We start from the raw sequence: 20,938 nt of genomic DNA, 5'->3' as shown, positions 1-20,938 counted from the left end.
ATCTTCAGAATAGCATGGTGTGCATGTACGTATGTTAAAAAGGTCATCGCCTATAGTAAGTGAGTTCATTCATGTTTATTTAAATTAAGCACCTAAGGGGCTGTGCAATAATTATGATCCCCTCAGGGGGTAAAATTTCAAACGGCTCGCCAAAAAAACGCTTGCCCCCTCTCGGCTCACCAAAAAGTGTTTCCGTCACGGTTTTCCTAAGCCTTTTAGAGCGTTTTATTTAAAAGGCGCTTCAAGAATGTGTGCCAAAAATCACTTGCCCCCCCCCTCGGCTTCATTGCCAAAAATTTCTTGCCCCCCTAATTTTACCCTCCCCAGGACTCACAATTATTGCACAGCCCCATTTTGGGGGTGGCTTTGGGCGCCAGCCCCAGGGGTCAAAGCAGGGGCGGAAAAATTGAAGGGCGGCTGGAAGAAGAAGGGCGGCAAAAAGAGGGGCGGCGGAAGAAGAAGGGGCGGCAAAACGAATTAGTAATGAAAAAAAAAGGGCGGAAAATGTGAAAAAATTTACTATACATCAAAATGTGTTGCTTTTGGGGCGGTAGCGCCTATAAATCCTTTTTTTTTTTTTTTTTTTTTGCTCTTCACTTTTCAAACGACCGTAAAAAAATTGGGGCAACCTTTTCGGGCTGTTGAGGAAGGGGCGGCAAAATTGAATTTTCTTCAGCCCCCCGGGAAAGGGGCGGCCGCGTACGCCACTGCCTAAGATAGAGTCTTGACCAACAACCCACTCGGCAGAACAAAAGGGAGCAATCATTGCAGCAGTAAATTGCTGATTTTGCCATTGAAGTGTACAGAGATTTTTGGAAATGTACACCTCTTTTAAAACGGCTGTAGCTCAAAAGTGAGGTCCGGCACCCACTGTTTTTTTACTGATTTATTATCTACACATATGAATGTACAAAATATGTCAATTTAAAAAAATTTGATCGAATGGTTTAGTTACGACGGTAAACCCTTAATCTCAAGACGCTTTATATGGCAGGCCGAGTGTCCTATAACCTCGAAATCTTGAATTTTTGGCGAAAATCTTGAATTTCAAGGTATATTGGACACTCGGCCTACCAAAGACGCTGTTGGTGCAATCAAATATTTGCGTAAGTTTTTAAATTAGAGCAAAAACTAATCAATATGCGAACTTGACATAAGAAGTCAAAGTAAATTTTCTAACTTCATTTCACAAACTCTCGAGACTCGATTATCTTGATAGAAACCTGAGTTTTTACTTATTATTCCTGCATTTGGAGTATTAAAGATTATTACAAAATTAAATTTGATGAAAATCGTAAAAATTCTGTATATTTATATCTTTATTTTGTTCATTTGTTCGTTCTTTTCTTTCTTCCTTTTTCCCCTTTCTTTCTTTCTTTTTTTCTTTTTTTTTTTTTTTTTTTCTTCTCACTGACTTCTCACTAAACTTCTCACTGTTCTCACTGACTTCTCAACGTCGCGCCATCTGCTGTCTCTGGTGGGAAATTCCCTTTGACTCGGCAGCTGTCAAAGGTCAAAGGTTACAACGGAATAAACATGGAGCCGAGACCGCCTTCGAACTGCATGAAGTATTGTTGAATAAATTCATTTTCCTGGCAAAAAGAACGAAAGACATCGATTTGTAGTGTTACCAAATGATGTCTAGATATTCCTGTTTTGTTTAAAATCCATTTTTAATGTGAGAAAAGTGTGCATATGTCATGTGAAATTGTGTACGTAGGACACAATTTTAGTGTGTGCACTCCCCCGGTCAATGTGAATGTGATAACAAAAATAAACGGCGTTTTTCTTAACAGGTGGTAGCAATTTACACATCGATTTTGCACTGAATTTGTGGATCAACAGCTGTTGACATGGCTGGAGAAGTACCTGCCGATTTTGAAAGGGTAATTTGCAAACTGTTTTATAACCTTGATCAGCTATTTAAATGTGAAAAGTCGTAAAAATGTATGACTAAAAAAGTATGTAAGCTTAAAAAAAATTCAATTTTATATTGACAGTATCATTATTATGAGGAATGACATTCAATGATTGATGTCAACATGTCAAGTTAATCTCGGTATCACAAAATAAATGTTCAGATTTCCGGTATGCTCTATGATGTGATTGTGCCCGAGTGCAGAGGGCTTCAAGGGAGCGGTCGCGGTTGCAAGTCACATCTCAAGCCACATCTCAAATAACATGACAGTTTATTTAAGTCGATTCTTAGTTTCTAACATGTTTTATTTTCTCTGCAACATAATGAGTCTTTTTTACTCGCACCTGTATAATTGATTTCCGCACATGTGCCTACACCAGTCATCGGCATTATGCTTCCGTCAATTGCAAGCCCGGCTACCAGGGACCTGGGCACAGCGGGGATGTAGCGTGGGAGATTACCAAAGGCAATTGTAATAATCCCCGCTATGTCCCGGGTATTTTCCCGGGTACCGGGGCACAAATTGTGGTTGAAACCCCCGGTACTGTCCCCGCCCATGCCAGCCGGGTTTCAAAGTGCTGTATTAATTTTCAATGTTTTTAATCAGCAAATCCAAAATTTAAGTATTTTCATGGCCCCGCTACCGGGACGACTGATTGTACATCCCGGTACAGTCCCGGGTACCGGGGACGTACTTTCTGGTAATTTCAGGGTGACAGTCCCGGGATCCCGGGTATTGTGTCTACAGTGCCCGGGTCCCTGGTAGCCGGGCTTGCAATTGACGGAAGCATTAAATCCAGACTTTTGCAATTGCGTTGCACTAGCTTTTTGTATACACTTTATTCCATACCGTTGTGCAGAGCTACTACGGTATGGGTTCCCTGTACTAGTCAGAATTCATGATGTATATTGGGCCAGACGGCTGTACATGAGCTGTACGTAGTGACTTTTGGCACAAGAAATCCTCCCAAAAATGAGTATTTCTTCTGAGATGAACTGCTAAAATCTAAGCGAGGTACAACCTACCTCAGCATTGAGCTCAGTCAGAGCTCGGGAACAATCGGACCCAGCTATGAAGAAAGTTCAAAAGGTTCTGTTCGGGCTATTCAAGAGAAAAAAGGGGACAGTAACAAAATTTCTTTCTTAACTAGAATGGGAGGCACATTTGGCTGTAAGTTTATTTTGATAAGTCAACTCTCAACTCTGCTCTCAACTAGTCCCTTACTTGAGAACTCTGAATAGTTGCGCATTCAAGGCTAGAGTCTGAAGCTTTGCATTTTTTTCGGCAGATCAGCATTGTAAGTTTTTGCAATGCATGTTAAATATTGTTTTGATGTTTAAATTTGGATGATAGTTATTTTGATGAGTCAACTATCTTTTTGAGCAAAGGTTGCCTATTTCGAACAGTCTACAAAATAATGTAAAATTGAGTTGAAGTGCAATTTTAACAATATTTTTGATGCGATTGCCCATTATTTAAATCTCAGTTCAAAACTAACATGTTTAATTGATTTGATGATCTTTCTCTTGAATTGTATATTATTATTTATTGTAGTTTTAAGTTTTTGTTTTGTTTGGTGTTGCACTTAGAAACTATTTAGTATTTTGCGCATTAAAAGTGGTATGTATTATTACATGCTTGTTACGCTTGATGCACAGCAAATAACATGACAGTTTATTTAAGTCGATTCTTAGTTTCTAACATGTTTTCTCGGCAACATAATGAGTTTTCATTATTCATTATGCAATATTTTCCCACTTTCATTTTTCCATTATTTTAAATAAAAAAGCGGCCATTTATAGAGTACTTAATGGCTATTATCTATATTGTTGATGAAAGACCCATGTCAAAATAGATCTTTACAGACATTTTGGAACAGATTGAGAAAAGAATTGAATTTGTTTTTATTAAAATGAAAAGAAGTTGACTTTTTAATGAAAATAATGAAAGTTTGAGCCAAAATGAAAAGGTGATATGGGCGGGTGGTTACGGAAAACTAAGAATCGACTTTCATTAGCCTAACAAGTTTCTTACTTGCCTCACATACATTACATGATGTAATTTAAAAATACTTGTACTTTTTATTTTTGACAGTCATTTTACATTCCATCAGAAAGACTGAGTGATAAATTTGCAGACAATACTCGTGACACTGGGAGAAACAGGGTAAGTTTATAACACCTATTGAATCTGACCTAATTTATAGCACCCCCCCCCCTAAAGTGCCTCTGCCAAATTGTTCAAGTGAAAAATGTCTAAACTTTACTAAATCTGGCTTAATAACATAGTCATTGCCACTCAGCATTACAAGGAGATCAATGATTTTTCTGTGATGCGGCAGCAAAAGAATTGCAAAATAAAAGGGCAATGTGTAGCCACTTCCTCAAAAATAATGAAATCATCATGTAGCGCACAAGTTCCAGGTATGGCAAATTTTATGCGTATCATTTATACGCGCTTCGATTAACCTGCGTGTATGTATACGCTACTGGTAAAGTGTGGATTCATCACGGATTAACAACGGTTGGCTCCTGCACAAAGGTAAAGGAAGAGTTGTTGAAAATGCAATCAAAGGTGGTGCATCTGTACCCGTGCGGATTAACCACGACATACTGACGCACAGTGTCAACACCCTGTATTATAAATATTTTTTCCATACAGCTCAATACTCCGTTGAAATCAATATTCTATTATTGACACAGATAAAGAAAGTTATATGCATTGTGTTATATGGCTTGCACCTGGAACTTAACTTACTGGGCTAAACGTGTTCCTTTATAGTTATACCTATAAAGTAGAATTGTAATTCTCAAAATTAAATATATCACGATTTTTACATCGGTTTCAAAATCTTTACATAAAAAATGCAGTAAAAGATATCCACAGCAAGCTGCAAGGCCCCGCTAATTAGTGTACTGCTTTTCGAGTGAGTGTACTGGAAACAAAACCCTGGTTTTACCTGAAAACAAATCGATTTTCTTGTAATAGAAACATCATGGTACTAGAGCATGCACAAATCATAATAATGTGTAGAATATAGAAACTCTGTGTGTGTCTCATATGATAGTCATGGTATGCTTAGCCTGAGTCGCTAGGCCTATCTCGAACAAAATCGCCATGCGTAGCTGTTGAAAAACGAGAGGAGTCGCTGTACTATCACGGCAATTTTTGACACGAAGATATAGGGATGATGACGATGTGTGATGTCACTGTCTCAAGAAATCGAAATGAACTACCTGTCAATTTATCCTAGGGACAAAAATGTACTGGCGCAAATATTAAATTATTATTTGTTTGTGTGTATGTTTATTTCTTTGTTTGTTTAATTTGTTTGTTTATGAGTTTGTTAGCCTGTCTAATTATTTCTATTTTTGTGGGTAACATTCTTTTGTAGATATTGGGAAACAATATAGCTTTAGGTTAATTAAAATAAATGAAACGAATAAAACAAATGGTATTGATGATAAATGTGTGCAAGTTTTGTAACATATGGCTACCAAGGCAAGTATTATTTAGAACATTATGAGAAGCTAGGCCATCTGCTGTACATGTGGTCATACATTGTACAATTCTCTACCAATTCAGTTCATTCAATTCTGTAGCATGCATTAACATATGATGACTTCTACCATATATTAAATCAAATATGAAATTTTAAAATTGGATATTATACACATTTGTATCAGGAATACTGGTCCCAGTATATTTTTTTTAATTTAATAAACCAGCAATGAAAAAATGACTTGTGAATTTTTAGTGCAGCTTTAATTACTATTTCTAGTATCTAATTACAAAAATGACTCTAACCCTAACCAGAGAAGACTTCTCATCTTCTCTGCCCTAACCCAACCCATTTTTTGGGTTTTTTTTTGCTATCGGAAGGGAAAGAAGAAACGAAAGAGGAGAGTCACTTGGTACCCCGGATTTGAACCTCAGACCCTTCACATACCACACAGAAGATCCTGGATATATACGACCTGTAGCCAGGGGGGTTAAGCTGGCCCGACCCTGGGTATATATAACCTGTAGCCAGGGGGTTACGCTGGCCCGACCCTGGGTATATATGACTTGGGCTGATTGCATCATCGCATCACATGGAATGCATGCACGCGCAGTGGTTTTAATAGTGAGCTTTATTGAGACTGGGTTGGGTTAACCGTAACCCAGTTCTACCTACCACTGATGTACTATTATAGAGTTCAATATTATGCCCAACCTACATGACATTATCTGGCTTATAAACTAATTAGAGAATACAACATAGGATTTTGTCTTTTGCCTATCCAATATCGTGTCATAATGGATGGGCTGGCCAATATTTTGTGTCGTGGATTCTCATTCTAATTCAGTTAAAGTACAATATATAATTTTTACAAGTAAAAGTGCTTTTTTTTTGAAAAAAATCATGTTACTGAAATGTGAGTATATCCCTGTTGTTTTAAATGAACGAAACCGTTACGAAACATCTAAGCTGCCGAATCGCTGTATATTACGTGAACGCATTATCGCACGATCATTGAGGATCTACAAGCGTGCCGCCATTGCGCGTCGGCGCGCTTACTGTCTTATATGACTATCCACTATCGTGTCATAATGGATAGGTGAAAACCAATCAAATTGTGTGTATTCTTGACAAGACGCACCAACTGAATTTATAATTCTTTTTATGTTTTTGTTTTCAGATTGAAGCAATATGTAAGGCCATCACAACGGAGGCTAGTAATGGGGTCACCCTAGACTTTGCTGTCATGGCCAATGGCACTGTACGCTTTACCTTGCGTGGCACACAAGATACTGTCCAAGTGGGTGTAGGTCTCCTTGAACGTAGGCTGACTACGGTAGGTTGCAAAATATGTTGAATTCTGCTACATGTTGTGTGATGTAACATTGCATAAACTTCAAGAAGTAATAAGGTTCAGTTACTATAGTCTATTCAGTATACCATGGCACATGACCCAGTTCTTTTTTCACTTAAATGTCAATAATTTTGTTTCAGAAAAGGACATGTTCAAGTTGCAGCAACATTCACTAAAGCTACCGCACATTTTCCAAAAGTTTTGTAAACCATTTGATCTTTGTCTCCCTGGGGACCTGTGTACTTTTCCAAAGGTCATGTGCCATCTTATAGTGAATGGACTATAGTCTGTGGTGTACTTTCCTGATGACAGCTGATCAGACAACACATATAAAAGGGGAGACTACAAACTGAAAGTAATAGTCAGGGAGTCAACCCCCATGCATTTCACTTGAGCATTGTTTAAACTAAGGGTGTCCCATGAATAAACCGGGACAGATTGGGACAGCTAGAAATCCTACTCTTTTTGAAACTGACTGTAATGTACATGTATAAGTATGACTCTCTATCCGATTGCTTAACATCCCATCTGAAGGATGGATTATGGTACTCTATTAATGGGTCATTACCTATCCTTATTAGATTCATACCCCATTATGGTATTTAGTCTTTCTAAGTTCGGTGATTTACTTTGAATAACAGGTTTTGTTTGCAGGGTAGTTTGTTCAACCTCCTTTTCCTAAGTTCATATTCTGTGCTTCGACCCAGGGGCTTCGACCGAAATATAAGCTTTTTGAATAAAATGAGATGTCATGATATGCTGTCATATCAATGCTCACAAATTTGTTTTTCAATGTTTAACAACCTCCTCCTGTGTATATTATTGCAACATTTAAAAAAATTTAGTGCAACATAAATGGTTTTTTTTTTCAGTTCCTCAACCAATAAAACTCTGGTGCATGAGCCCAAGCCTTTGCAGTGTCAATTCCTGTTCAATATCTGTTAGCTTAAATTCCCCTTGACAATTTTGAATGCAGTGATCCAAGAAACTTTCACGGATAGCCTGAAAATTGACCCTTGTTCTGTGGATCATGTATACACATAATAAATGTGGGTGAATACCACAGAATGTTTAATTTCGCCTCAAGGTCTGGTCCATCTAGTCATTTTTAAAGTGCATTATTATGGATACCAGCCTTAAATGAAGAGCATTGCATCTCCAGTCTATGACATAATTATTATGTTTGCAATAATATACTGTGGAATTATGTTTCCATGGCAACATCATATACCGTAAATTGTGCTGACCTGGGTATTTGCGCTTCAGTGATCATGTTGTATAAAGTCAAATATGGTTGACTAGTAACAGTAACAGAACCGTTTAGAGTTGGTATTAAATAAATATATGTCAGTAAACTAGGATCCCCTTTTAGGAGTTCATATAATATTATTAATGATATGATGCTTAATTGCTCTAATAATTAAATAAAATGACAAAACAAAGCAGAAGTACTATTATACTGTAATATGTAGCAACATTGGTCACATAAAGACATCAATTACTATTATTATTTATTACTATATTGTTATTGTTCTTGTTCTTGTTAATGCTAATAGCTGCATACAAATTTAAGTTAAATCATCATGATTTCCCCAGAAAAAAGACCCCCAGTTAGCTTCCAATTTGATATTCAAAAATTTGTATCTGTTTGTAAGACCTCAGTTCCTTTAAAGACTTTATTTTCAAAAATCAGTTCTGCACACCCCTTACCCAAATAATAGTTGAGTGTTTTCCCCCTGTAGAAAGTGAGAGGCCTTGTCTTCAATTCCTGGATTAAAAAATAAAAGAAGATGTTTGTCTTACAAACCCACAGGAAAGAAAACAAGAAACCCGTAGTCTACCAGATGGAATAACTGCCTTGACAGTAGAGAATTTAAGGCGGCACAATCAGCATCTTGTGGAACAGCGTCAATTTGCATGCCAACCTTGCCAGAAAGTATGGTGGAGAAAAGTATTTTCTTACAAAGAAGTCTCCAAGTAAGTCTGGATATAACATAGGGGGTACTCAGTAGTGGCATCCTGGCAAATGCAAAACATTTTACAGAAAACATTTAATGTCGGGTTATAAAAAGGTATAACTATAAGACATTTTAATAACAGTCAAAAACATTATTGAAAACTTGCTGCAAACATTCTAACATATGGTTAATTTTAATTAACCATAAAATATTAACCATAAAAATTAACTATATTAATAAGTGTTGACAAAATATTTTTATTGGAAGGTATTTTTTTAAAACTGTGTTTACTGGAATAGCCAGAACTTTACCAGGAAAAGGAGAATAAAAAGGGGAAAATTAAGAGGATGAAAAAAATCTTCTTTACAAGAATTTGACCTCGGCCACCTGGAGCAATGAGGCTGGCTATTCAGAGTCATACCTATTGCTGGGGTTCCCTGCATCTGGCAAAAAATGCTGCATCTCCTCATCTTTAATTTGACCCACTCCATCAGGCCTTTGAGGTGTATACAAGTGTAATTACATAACATACAAAGCAAGTTTATTTGTAATTGACTGGGGCATAAGATTCTGTCATTACATGAAACAAAACAAAATATATTTGGCTGGCACAGTGGTGCATGCTTTGATTCATGATTGGGTGGGCTTGAACCAGGGCTTACACTTAAACTATTTAAACAACTGGTACGCTGTTTCAGCTTGGACCAGTTGCCAATTGAGTTGCTTGTATTTTGCAACTTGCTGCCAGCATTTATAGCTTGCCTGAGGCATATACAGTCTGCATTTTACAGGTGCTAAATTGGAGACCTGGTTTGAAACCCTGGTGGCATCGTGTTGTGCACTCATGCGGGTGCTATATAAATTCATGGTGACCGAGATATTGGTAAAATCAGCCTCTTGGTGAGGAGTAGTAAAGCCTCAACAATACATGTACATGTATAGAGTATTTATTATGTGCCGTAACCAGGACCATGGGGCAATGATGGAAAATAAAAACATAAAAAAACAAAAAAAAAAGTAATGCAGGAAATTGAAACAATACAAGCCAGGTTGTGGGAATAGATGAGTCTTGAGTATAGCAGAACACTGGATATTTGATGGTAACAGAGTTGGAGAGTGTTTGAACTACCAAAGAAAAATACTTCTTAAAACAATATACTGTAGGGTATAGTCTAGCCCAAATTCCAAGAACAAAGAGATGTGCACTTCAGCGTGTCGGCATTGCTTCCACACAATCTAGAAAGTCAAACTTTACATATGAGACGAAATAAAGGGTTCAAAAGAAATAACCCCCCCCCCTAAAATTACAAAACATTTCTTAGCATAACTTGACATACATTTGGTTGATTTGAAAATTTTAAAAACCTGTAAATAGAGGAATCTTTTTGCTACCCTCCCAACTTCCTTTTTTGGGAAAATCATTTTCGTTGGTTAAAAATTATCACATTTTCCAAAAATGATGCTTTCAGAAAAAGTTGCACTTTTCAACATCCTATACATGTAATGTACAAAAATGTTCTCGATGTCAACGTGATCAATGTTTTAATTGATTTAATTGTTAGTTAAGTTTCTTAAATTGTGTGTATCCGATTACTCAGTCACCCATGCAATCATCTTTCAGTGTAAAACAATGATTCATCGACATGAATGGGGTTTTCAGTTGGTGCTTCAAAAATGGTAAAATCATTATACCAGTAGAAATAAGGTTTGTAGTGTGATGCTTATTTCTTTCGTTGGCTAGAAGAGATGAAAAATTTACTTGCAAATGGTAGACAGAAACGGTTGCAAAGATCTATAGTAACGGATCTCTTGAATAAAGGCGTACATAACAAAGAAGAAATGGCCAACAAAGATTGGAGGTTGGAAGTCAGCATCCAGCCAATTAACTGCATGCAGCCAATCTCTTGTGGCCACATCATGACTGTAACACCTTTATCCAAGAAAGCCATAATTTTTAATCAAAATGCAAGATGCTTCAACTGACCCAATACAGGTAAATGTTCACCATTTTGGTCAAATTTATGCATGGAGAGCTCATTTCTCCTTCCTAGTGATTTTATCATTTTGAAACAACTGATGATTAAAAACATCAAAGAAAATCTCATTTTACGCCAAAATTAAGTTCAACAAATCTTTCTTTTGCACTGAATGATGGTTGCATGGGTGCCTGAAGGATCAGAGACAGAATGGTGAAGGAAAAAAACAAGAATTAAATCAACCATAACATTAATATCGAGAACGTTTTGTACAAAATGTAGTAAAGTGCAACTTTTTCTGAAAGCATCATTTTTGGAAAATGTGATTATTTTTGATCAAAAATATTGCTTTTGCAAATGAAACAACTTTGGGAGGGTTGAAAAACGATTCCTCTATTCACAGCTTTTTGAATTTCTCAAATCAACAAAATAAATGTCAAGTTATGCAAAGAAATGTTTTGTAATTTTAAGGGGGGGGGGAGTTATTTCTTTTGAACCCTGTACTATTAGGTATTTCCAAATCACAACCAAATTGATCAGAGCAAGTGGTATGGGGGTTTTGAGAAGGCTAATACCATGCCCCCTTAAAGCAACCTACATGACACACAGAACATCACTACAGACAAACTCCAAGATTAGTCATTTAAGTGTCATAGTAATTTTTTCTTCAGTTGTTTACAAGGTGTTTTACAGATTTGTATTGCTAAGTATTAATTTCTAGAGAATTCTACTACCTGTATAATTGGCTGGGAAAATATTGAAAAAGAATAAGTGGACTGCAATTATAGAGCCTATCATGATTAATTAGTTGCTGTTGTTTTCTTAAAGAAAAAAACCCAAGCACAATATATATTTTGATTATGATGACAATAGAGTTGGCATATAATAAGTGCAAGAATATATGTGACGCGATCAACCAAAATCAGTCGGAACTCGGAAATATTAAATTGTTAGTTTCTTATAGGATAGTTAAAAGCATTTAAAAAGCTGCATTTTGCAGAAAACCCCCATTGATATTGAACAACCAGTTCCAAAGATATGAGCAATTAAAGAGTTTCCAAAACAAGATAAAACAAAAGGAAATATTTCCTTTGTTTGGCTATATCTCAAAATCAATATCGTATATGTATATATCATTGGTAGTAATGCCCAGGAATAATTGTGCTTAATGAATGAAGGCACAATCACATGATTAGATGTCAATGTTTTCTCCATTTCATTTACACCAAAACATTTCAGTGCTACCACTGCATAAATAGTAACAAAGATTTATCTTACGTCTTCAAGAAGGACACATGAAATTAGTATTTGTGACACGATCTGGTCTATGAGGGCCAAAGGCGGCAAATTTGAAACTGAGATAAAAGTAAAAATATGGAGTAAAAAAACCAAGAAAATAGACATCAAAAAACTTCATAACTTTAGAACTAAGTATGCTAGACCTTTGGTGTTTTCAGTAAATGATAGCCTGTGGTATATATAATAATTACAGTAACTCAATTTTCAAAAATCCTCCTTTGGCCCCCATGGACCAGATCGTGTCACATTTCTAAATAAAAGCCCATTATGATGCCCATTAGGCATTTTTTACCCAGAGTACTAGAATGACTTGCATATTTTTAAATGCCAGAGACATTTTATTTTATTAGCACAAACTCTGCTTTCACAAGACTTAGCCAACCCTCCACACATGTATTATTTGTGGCTGATCAGCTGGAATTTAATTGTGTAAACAACAAATAACAATGACAATAAGGAAAGAAAGAGTTCACTTTTTCTCAAGAATGAAAAAAGGGCTATGTTGAAGAAAATAAATCGGCCAGTGTGTGCCAAAAAGGTCTTTTGATTCTGATTCAGAATGAAACATTTATAAAGCTGTAGGCTTGCAGAACTAAAAACTGAGCATTTGGAACCTAAAACTTGGCAAATTGCTTGTTAGGGAGCTGAAAATCTTGAGTTTTGTATTGTTTTGGCAATTGCACTAAATAACAGAAATATATTTCCACAAGAATGAAAAAGTTCTGGTTTACAAATGTTTCATCATTTGTTTTTTGATTAATCACATATTAGTTAAAATTATGTCGGCCATTCATTGCACTTATTTCAAGACGTCTTTGACTTTTACAGTTTTTTTTAATTAATGTGAAGTGAAATCTTCTGACCCTTTATATTGTAGGCAACCAAAACGTTAATAAGCTTAAGTATATGTAATCATGTGTAATTTATTTTTGTATCTCCTCCCACAGGTGTGCCAGATGTCATGTACGATACGATGCTATCCAAAAAGACCGAGAGTATGGATGGGGCAGATATGTGTGCCCAAACTGTGGCCATGTTTTCTGGGGCAGATATGTGTGCCCAAACTGTGGCCATGTTTTCTGGGGCAGAGCCAAAGCTGGGGTACCAGCACCATGTCATCAGTGTAGTACTATGGTAGGTGGTGCACAAACAGTAGGGATAGATCCAGGGGTGCAATGGGGCTATGTACCCCTATGTACGTACCAGTGTGATCAGCCCCACTGCATATTTACAAAATTAATTCCAAATCAGCCTATTTGAGCAAATTTGAACCCTCAGCCACCGGTAATTTGGATATTTTTCAAAAATCCTGGATCTGCCCCTGAGCAAATGCAAATCATGTTTGATATTTCCATGTTATTTGTGTGCAAAATATGTATGTACGTCACAATTATCACTTTAGTCAAAGTGGTGGGGTCCATACATGGAACTGGCGGCTGACTTAAAAGTCCTACATATTATTCTTGTCAGCACATGCTTTCATTTGCTGTGATTGCGATCATAAACAGTTTCCTAAGTAATTCATTCATTCATTCTATCTTTACTCTTTCAATACATAAGTACTGATCTCCTGATGTACTGAGGTCCAGATCAGACAATATATAAATTTTAAATGAGGTAATAATTACAAAATCAAAAATGTTTTAAGGCAGAGTCTGTATATAAGCTGCATATGAGTTAGTCCTTACTGTTTTTTGACTTGCGAGTCTGGTTTATTTCAACCAATCTACTCCTAATAATAATGCAGTATTCTCAAGGAAATGATGTAGCTGATATTGCATTTTTATTTGGAAAGCAGAATATAATCATTAGATATTACTTTGTTATACCTTGAATCAATCTGCTGCCAAAGTAAAAAAGTATCTGCTTGTATTTAAAGAAAGAGATACTTCCTTTTTACTTCAGGAAGGAGCCTATAGAAATAAGACAAACATCAGGAAATCTGCAGATTCATACCACTTGATCATGTCACAAATTTGTGTAATAATAATAACAATGAAAATTTTGTATGCACTACTATCCATCACGAAAAACGTGGAAAACAATCATTATTTGCCAATTTTTTTTTTTCTATTCTCTGCCATACTGTCTTGACCTTCGGCTAAACGTATCACTTTTTCTGCCACGAGTATCTGATATTGGTACATTTCTTGCACATACACATGTCTAAATTCCTGAGAGAGGGTTGCTCGATCCAAAATGGTTTGAGTTTGCAAAATGTAGAGTAGTGGATTGTTAAATGGGGATTCTCGTAAATGAACTTTGCGTGTAAGACCTTCATGCTGTCATTCAAAAACCACTTCTACTTCTTGACTTTTTTGAACGTGATTGTATCTTTCTTTCCCGGCATTTGGCGACTATTGTCATCCCTTTCAAGGAAGTCTCGGATCTTGAACTTCATTTCATCATTTATGCTGTCAGTTCTGTTTTTATGCTTGTTCTTGCTCAACATTTTACTGCTGTCTTTGCTTTGTAACCTTGTGTTAACTCCAATCTTTGAAGCAAGTCTTTTCACTCTGTATTTCTTAGACACATTGGCTATAGTCCTTCTCAGAGCTTTGACCTTGACAATGACATTCGTTGTTTTGTTTGTATTTCTTCCTGATTTCATTGATGAAAGCATTATATTATGGAGTATTAATTCCTTCCTGACTTCTGGCGTCACCGTACATTTTCTCAACATCTTTCATGCCTTTGAACGGGAGTTAAGCTTTTGTCAAGCAATGCATCCCTCTCTCTGCAATATCGTTTCTTCCATTTCTCCATCAGAGATATCTGTGTATCAAGTTTGTTTGCCAAATGTGGGCCAAATGACACTCTTCTTGTATGCCTTTGAGTGAGCTGCCTTCACTTTATTTGTCCTCTGTGTGTGCGTCTATCTGGAGGGAGCATAAACACTATTGGAGGAGGCATAGCAGGAGGTGGGACAGCAGGAGGTGGCATTGCTGGGGTGACAGTGGCAAATTTGGATTTTTATGTCTGTCTCACCACCTTTGCGATCTTCTCTTCCATTCTCTTTTCTGCCTTTGATCACATGCAGGTTTATCAGCTATAGGAACATACTTCTTGCATTTTCGGTCCCTTTCTTTCTTTTGGTGTGCTCGATTTCGATCGGGATCATTTTCAAATTATTACTGTACTTCTTGGCCCTTTCAGCTGCGCTAAGGACCATACTGTAAAGGAAAAAGAAAAACAGAGAGTACCTAGATTAGAAACACATCAATTTGGAACACATGTTGGAAAATTCCAATATTTTGAGGGTGTTTTTGCTTTATGTTAAATTGTCACAGCAAAACCTATGGTACTTATTTTGGTATCAATAAACTCGAGTACCAAAATGAATAGCATAGACTGCTTATTACCCTATTAGTAAGATGTGTTACCAACATATCTCAGTAAGAAGACTGTTTAAAAGTTAATAATCCTTAAGAATATGGAAGTATTTGGTCTATACTATACAGTGTCCGAAATAAGGAAAATATGGAGGTTGTCCCGAGGACAACTAAAGCATAAATTCTGCTTGTCCTCAAAATATTTTGGTTGTCCCCAGAATGTGTCATATTTAAGAGGTAAAATATAGTGGTTGTCCAGAGGATAAGTACATATCTCAATATGGTTGTCCCCAGTGATTTTTGGACAAGAGGACAAGAGGATAAGTGCTTATTTCGAACACTGATACTATATATAGATAAGTACTACCCGATAAATGGATCATTCACCAAAAAATCCTAATTGAAAAGGGAAAATAAAACATCAAAATAAATATCAACATCAGCAAGATCACACACCCCATGATAAGTCTTTTGATGAAGCATAGATATGAGATAGCAGTTCCTTTGAACCTTACCTTGAATATATGACCTTACCTTTTTCTCGAGGAATTTTTGTGATGGTAGATGATGCAAATTTTGGGACAGAAAATTTTAGACATAAAATTATTTTTACTCCTTGCTATGAAAGATATGTTACAATAACTTTTTCCATAATATGCAATAAATAATTTGTCAAAATAGAGCAAGACTTGTAGTGATCTGTCAAAATTTAGTGTAATTTTATCCAATGTCAAGTTATTTTTTTTTCTATTTTAGCAGATTGATCAGAATTTGTAACAGTTCAGCAAAATTTACCACATTTTCCTGCAATTTCAAATAAAGCAAGATTTGTAATGATCGGTCAAAATTGAGCAAGATTTATAGTCCATGTGACATTAGGCTTTCTTATGTGAAGATATCAGGCATCAAAGAATTGAGATTTTTATGGGGTCCAAAGGACACTGGAAGACAACTTTGCTTAGCCTTCTAAATATCACAAAACCTGACAAACTTGTGGTTCAAGAAATATTGAGTGGCCCATGTTGGCATAGGCCATGATTTGTGTACCCCAATTTGTAACTGGTGTCGTCTCTCATCATTCATTCTCCCAGCTTCTTACAAGATCAATACAAAATTACTTGTATTCTATGCAGTGTACAAGAACTGGGGAAGGAGGGTATGCAGTGTGCATAACATGATCATCAGAACCTCCTTACCAAGCATACATATTCATATTCATTATTTCATATCGGCCATATTGCAATTCATTTTACTACTCAGGTTCTACCAGCTCACATTGGTCCTCTTCCAATTTCACCTACCCAGGTTCTACCAGCACACATCGGACCAGTACCAAGGGACAGCAATGTCTTCAGAAGGACCAATTACAGACATGCTTGTGCTCGTTGCGATAATGGACGCATAAGGCCTTGCCCGTCATTTGCCTTGCTGCAGGTTACAAGCATGGTACACCAAAGCACAGGTTCTACAGTCTCTACATTCCTCACACAACGCAGTGATGCCAGTACGTACTTTGAACCAACGGATACCTAAGGTTGTCCTGAAATAAGAAATATTAGAATAGTAAATAATTATGTAGTGCTGTTGTCGATATGTGTTATGTTGACATAACGAATATCTCTACATAAAGTTGGATATGTCGACATAAAAAAACAACTAAGTGCCAAAATACCCTAAGGCAGCAGTGCTGCATAGCATTTTAACTACTTTCACAAATTTTAATATTGCTAAAGATCATCTCAGTTAGTCTAGATATATATACTTGCCCAACTAAAAGAACCAAATTGCATTGACTCTTAACTTTATGCCGACATTAGGATCTCATTATTCCAACATGTTGACATATAAAAATTATCACGACAACAGCACTATAAATATGTAACAATGTATGTATGCTCATTGCAAGAAGGTATTAAGAAGGTTTTTATCAAGGCAGCTGCTGTATATTACATTATGGGCAGTATTTTTGGGTTGGAAATTCAGTATGTACTATCCTCATGGGCAAATACCCCTTGGCCAAATATTGGACAAGATAATTTTTGGGTAGCAAGTATCACCCATGCCACCCCGGTTCTGTCGACTTTATGTTCATTCTATCTTTGTGTGTGAAAGATTATTTGCAGTGCATTCTATTTGCAGTAGGAGTAGTGATCTGGGTTGGACGTAGCTGTTATCGCGGAACAAAGTGCTACTCAATTTTGACCACTTTGCTACACGATTTTGGAAATGTGTAGCAATTTTATGCCTTAGATTTATACAGTGAATTGTGCAAATGTAACCAAAATCAAGTAGTGCGAGTTGATAATGCTACACATAAAAAATGTCTTACGTCCAATGCTGGTAGTGATGTAACAGGATTGATTACCATAGTGATGGGGTCTACATTATTTTGGAATGTATTGCCCTGCACTAAAGAAGACTGCACTCATAGCATGTGTATGTGTGCACTCATAGATTGAATACGATGATAGTGCTCTATTCAGACACTAATCTTACAGGTGCAAGTGAAACATACATGGACTCAGCCCAATGTGAAATGTCTTTAGAATGATGATCCAGGTCTTAAACCCTGTTGTATGATAATCTGTGACGCAGATAGGTGTAACGTTTAGCGCAGGGCATACATTTAAAAATAATTTAGGCCCATCGCTATGGTAAATGATCCTGCTACATCACTACTTCAACAGTGACTTTGAAGTTAGTTTTAACAACTCAATATTTCTAAGGGTTTCATGATTCATTTTCATACACAAGTTAGAATGAACATATAACTCTAAGAACTAAAAACATTGCAGTCGAGAGTACCATGAAAAATGCATCATGGGAAATGTGCAGTAGCCAATTAGTGAGAATTTATCCCTGAAATGTCACTGCTGATGTGTGAGAAGTCAGTATCACATAGGACCTTCTTGCAACTCTGAATTGTTACAGATATGCTGTATCAGTTACTTGCCGAATGCTGCCCTGAAAGTTTGTACATACAAATTGTATGATACTGTCTTTCGTTTCAATTGTGTTTTCTCTTTTATTATAGAAAGGTAATTTGGAAGTAATTGTTTTGTGTGGTATAATGCATTTTGATTGTTAAATAACATTTATTGTTGTTTACAACTGTACATAAAAGACAAAGCACTGAGTAGTTAAGATTGAAAAACATGTCATATTGATGTTAACCAATATCAGACCAACGATTTATAAAATCTGGTCAAATTATGGGAGGGCTGAGATACTGATGAAATAGGCCGATTTGACATGATTTAAATGTTTAAAAATTTCAAATGGTGATTTCCTGTGATGTTTATATTGTAGTGATATGAAAACTGAAAAAGACAAAATTATATGATTTGGCATATGTTACCAATGTAAACTCATTATTCATATCTATTGGATGATAAGGCAAATTGTCAGATGGTGATGGATGTGAACATTTGCTGTATGGCATAGTGACGGATGGTGATCACAAATAATGATCAAGACATGAACATATTGAAAACTTTGAGCAGGTGAATTGTATTGGGCATAGATTATAAACTTGCCATTAATGTTCAGCAATTCATGTGTCTAATTAACCGAATGCTGAAAGTGTTGTTTTTTTTTGCTATGGGAAGAAGTTGTAGTTCTCCTCCAGGTTTCGATCCCAGGACCCCTCACATGCCAAGCTCTCCATCGGTAGGCACAGGTGTTTCGCTGGCCTGGTCAATGAAAGCGTACGTATATATGAGTTAGAGTGATTGAGTCATCACATCACATGGTGGGATGGTTTGGTTCTGGTCTTGCATTGTAAGATTTTACAGAGTTAGGTTGAACATAATTGACATAAACCTTTGTAAGTTATTTTCAAAAGATTGAGATGTTGTAAAATCATACATATCATTATGTAAAAGATTGTAAAATTTTCCATCATTATGAAACTAATTTTTCACAAAATTTCAGCATCCGTCACTATGGATTTTACCCGATTGTGCATATCATCACTCTGTGATGAACCCAACGAAATTATCAGTGTATATACTCCAAATGAACACAGATATAATCTAATGTGTACAGAGATGGCCTTAACAATTTATAATGTAAAAATAAAGTTGCGATTTTTATTTTAATTGTATGATAAAATGTAAGTGATATGAAATATGAATAGAATATCAGCTGTTGAGATTATATATAAAAAAGCTTTACATGTATATTTTAATGATCAAACCATTTTAGCAACTGACATTTGAATGTGATCCCTACATATTACAATATATGTAAGTAGGATCTGGAAAGATAGATTTTAAATAAGAGTTATGTGACATGATCTGAGCCACTTAAGACAACCAGAGTCTGAAATTTTGAAAATTGAGTTATTTACCATTTCTAACTTGTAAGCTTATACTGATGTTGATATCCACACATCTCTGGAATACTTGATTGCAAAGCTACCAACTTTTTGTATGTTAATTTTCTTAATGTTTTTGTAAATTTGCTCCTTATTTTTGCAGAAATGTTAATTTCATTATTGCAGATTTTGGTCTGGATCAGCTCATGCCACAAATGTATGTTAATTTCTTGTTGAAATGAAATATGTAATCTGTATAGGTTTTAATGTGATATAGCTGGCAGGACACAGAGGAAAATCTCAGATGGCTTAATTGAATGAGGGAATTTGTCCTAAAATCCATAGTGAAACACTTGCAGGGATTTTTCTGGGCATAATTTAACCTTTGCCTGACCTTTTCTGACCTTATCAGACCTTTTCTGACCGTATCAACCAAAAGTCGGGTGAAAGAACGTCTTACTTTCGGGTTCAAATTCAATATTATAGTAGAATTGTAATTTAAAGCACTAAGTAAATCATATTTTTTCATCAATATGTACGTACAGATGCTATTTCATCCCATATATTATTTTCTAGCCAGTTTGAATTTCAACCCAGAATTTGGGCCGGAAGTAAGTATGTAGCAAACTTCAGTCTCAGGTCAAACAGTTAAAGCCATATTATAACATTTTCAAACAAAATAGATTAGCATTTCTTTGCCATAAAATGTTAGCTTTTACTGTCAGATATATCCCTTTTATTTTTGAGCCGAACAACTACGGCAAAGCAAAGAAAATTGAATTTACTACCAGCGCACATGTATGCCAATACGTACCACTCCTTCGGGTCATGTTGTGGTACGACCCTTTGTTGTGTATATCACCGTCCCGTGCGCCGTGTATGCGTACTGTGTGTTATGAACATCGTGTATGCGTTCGACTAATAATTCCATCGTAATAATAAAGTGCGGTTCGGCGTTTTATTCAAAATCTCGGATTTTGACAAAACTACAGCACCTAGAGTCTTGATTTTTGCAGGGTATATTGGTTTAATAAAGTACAATTTAATCGTGTAAAAAAGGAATTTTAAAAATTCTGTGAGGCGTCTTCCTCAGCAAATGTTATAATATGGCTTTAACTTTAACCCAACTGCGCAGAATCAGTTTTGCAGATTCTTGGGGTCAAGACTGACACAAAATTAACATGTACAATGTTGACAAAATCATCTTCTCCAATCTTAATATTTAATTCAAACTTTTCAAAATAGTGTGAATGTCTCACTAAATTTCAACTCTTGTTTGT

General features: G+C 36.1%; 1 protein-coding gene across 4 annotated transcripts; it reads left to right on the top strand.

The window, feature by feature from the left end:
* Positions 1-1,531: 1,531 nt before the first annotated feature.
* On the top strand, positions 1,532-19,593 carry LOC140155985 (shiftless antiviral inhibitor of ribosomal frameshifting protein homolog). 4 transcript variants are annotated; one of them, XM_072179036.1, is made up of 7 exons: positions 1,532-1,886; positions 4,014-4,085; positions 6,602-6,757; positions 8,589-8,752; positions 12,956-13,058; positions 13,098-13,142; positions 16,646-19,593. In XM_072179036.1, exons 1-7 carry the CDS (start codon positions 1,854-1,856, stop codon positions 16,871-16,873), a joined length of 801 nt encoding a protein of 266 aa, XP_072035137.1. In that variant the 5' UTR covers positions 1,532-1,853; the 3' UTR covers positions 16,874-19,593. The 4 variants fall into 4 exon arrangements, with proteins under 4 accessions (XP_072035137.1, XP_072035135.1, XP_072035136.1 ...); XM_072179034.1 differs by having other exon boundaries at positions 16,601-19,593; XM_072179035.1 differs by having other exon boundaries at positions 12,956-13,142.
* Positions 19,594-20,938: the final 1,345 nt, after the last annotated feature.

The sequence above is a fragment of the Amphiura filiformis genome, chromosome 6, assembly GCF_039555335.1.
Source record: "Amphiura filiformis chromosome 6, Afil_fr2py, whole genome shotgun sequence".
Taxonomy (NCBI): Eukaryota; Metazoa; Echinodermata; class Ophiuroidea; order Amphilepidida; family Amphiuridae; genus Amphiura; species Amphiura filiformis.
This window is presented reverse-complemented; position numbering and strand designations above follow the sequence as displayed.

Excerpts from the sequence above, each read along its gene's own strand:
- LOC140155985 (XM_072179033.1), top strand. The coding sequence starts at position 1,854 with ATGGCTGGAGAAGTACCTGCCGATTTTGAAAGG. Across the intron at positions 1,887-4,013 it reads TACCTGCCGATTTTGAAAGG|TCATTTTACATTCCATCAGA; the intron begins GTAATTTGCAAA and ends TATTTTTGACAG. Across the intron at positions 8,753-12,955 it reads TCTTACAAAGAAGTCTCCAA|GTGTGCCAGATGTCATGTAC; the intron begins GTAAGTCTGGAT and ends CTCCTCCCACAG.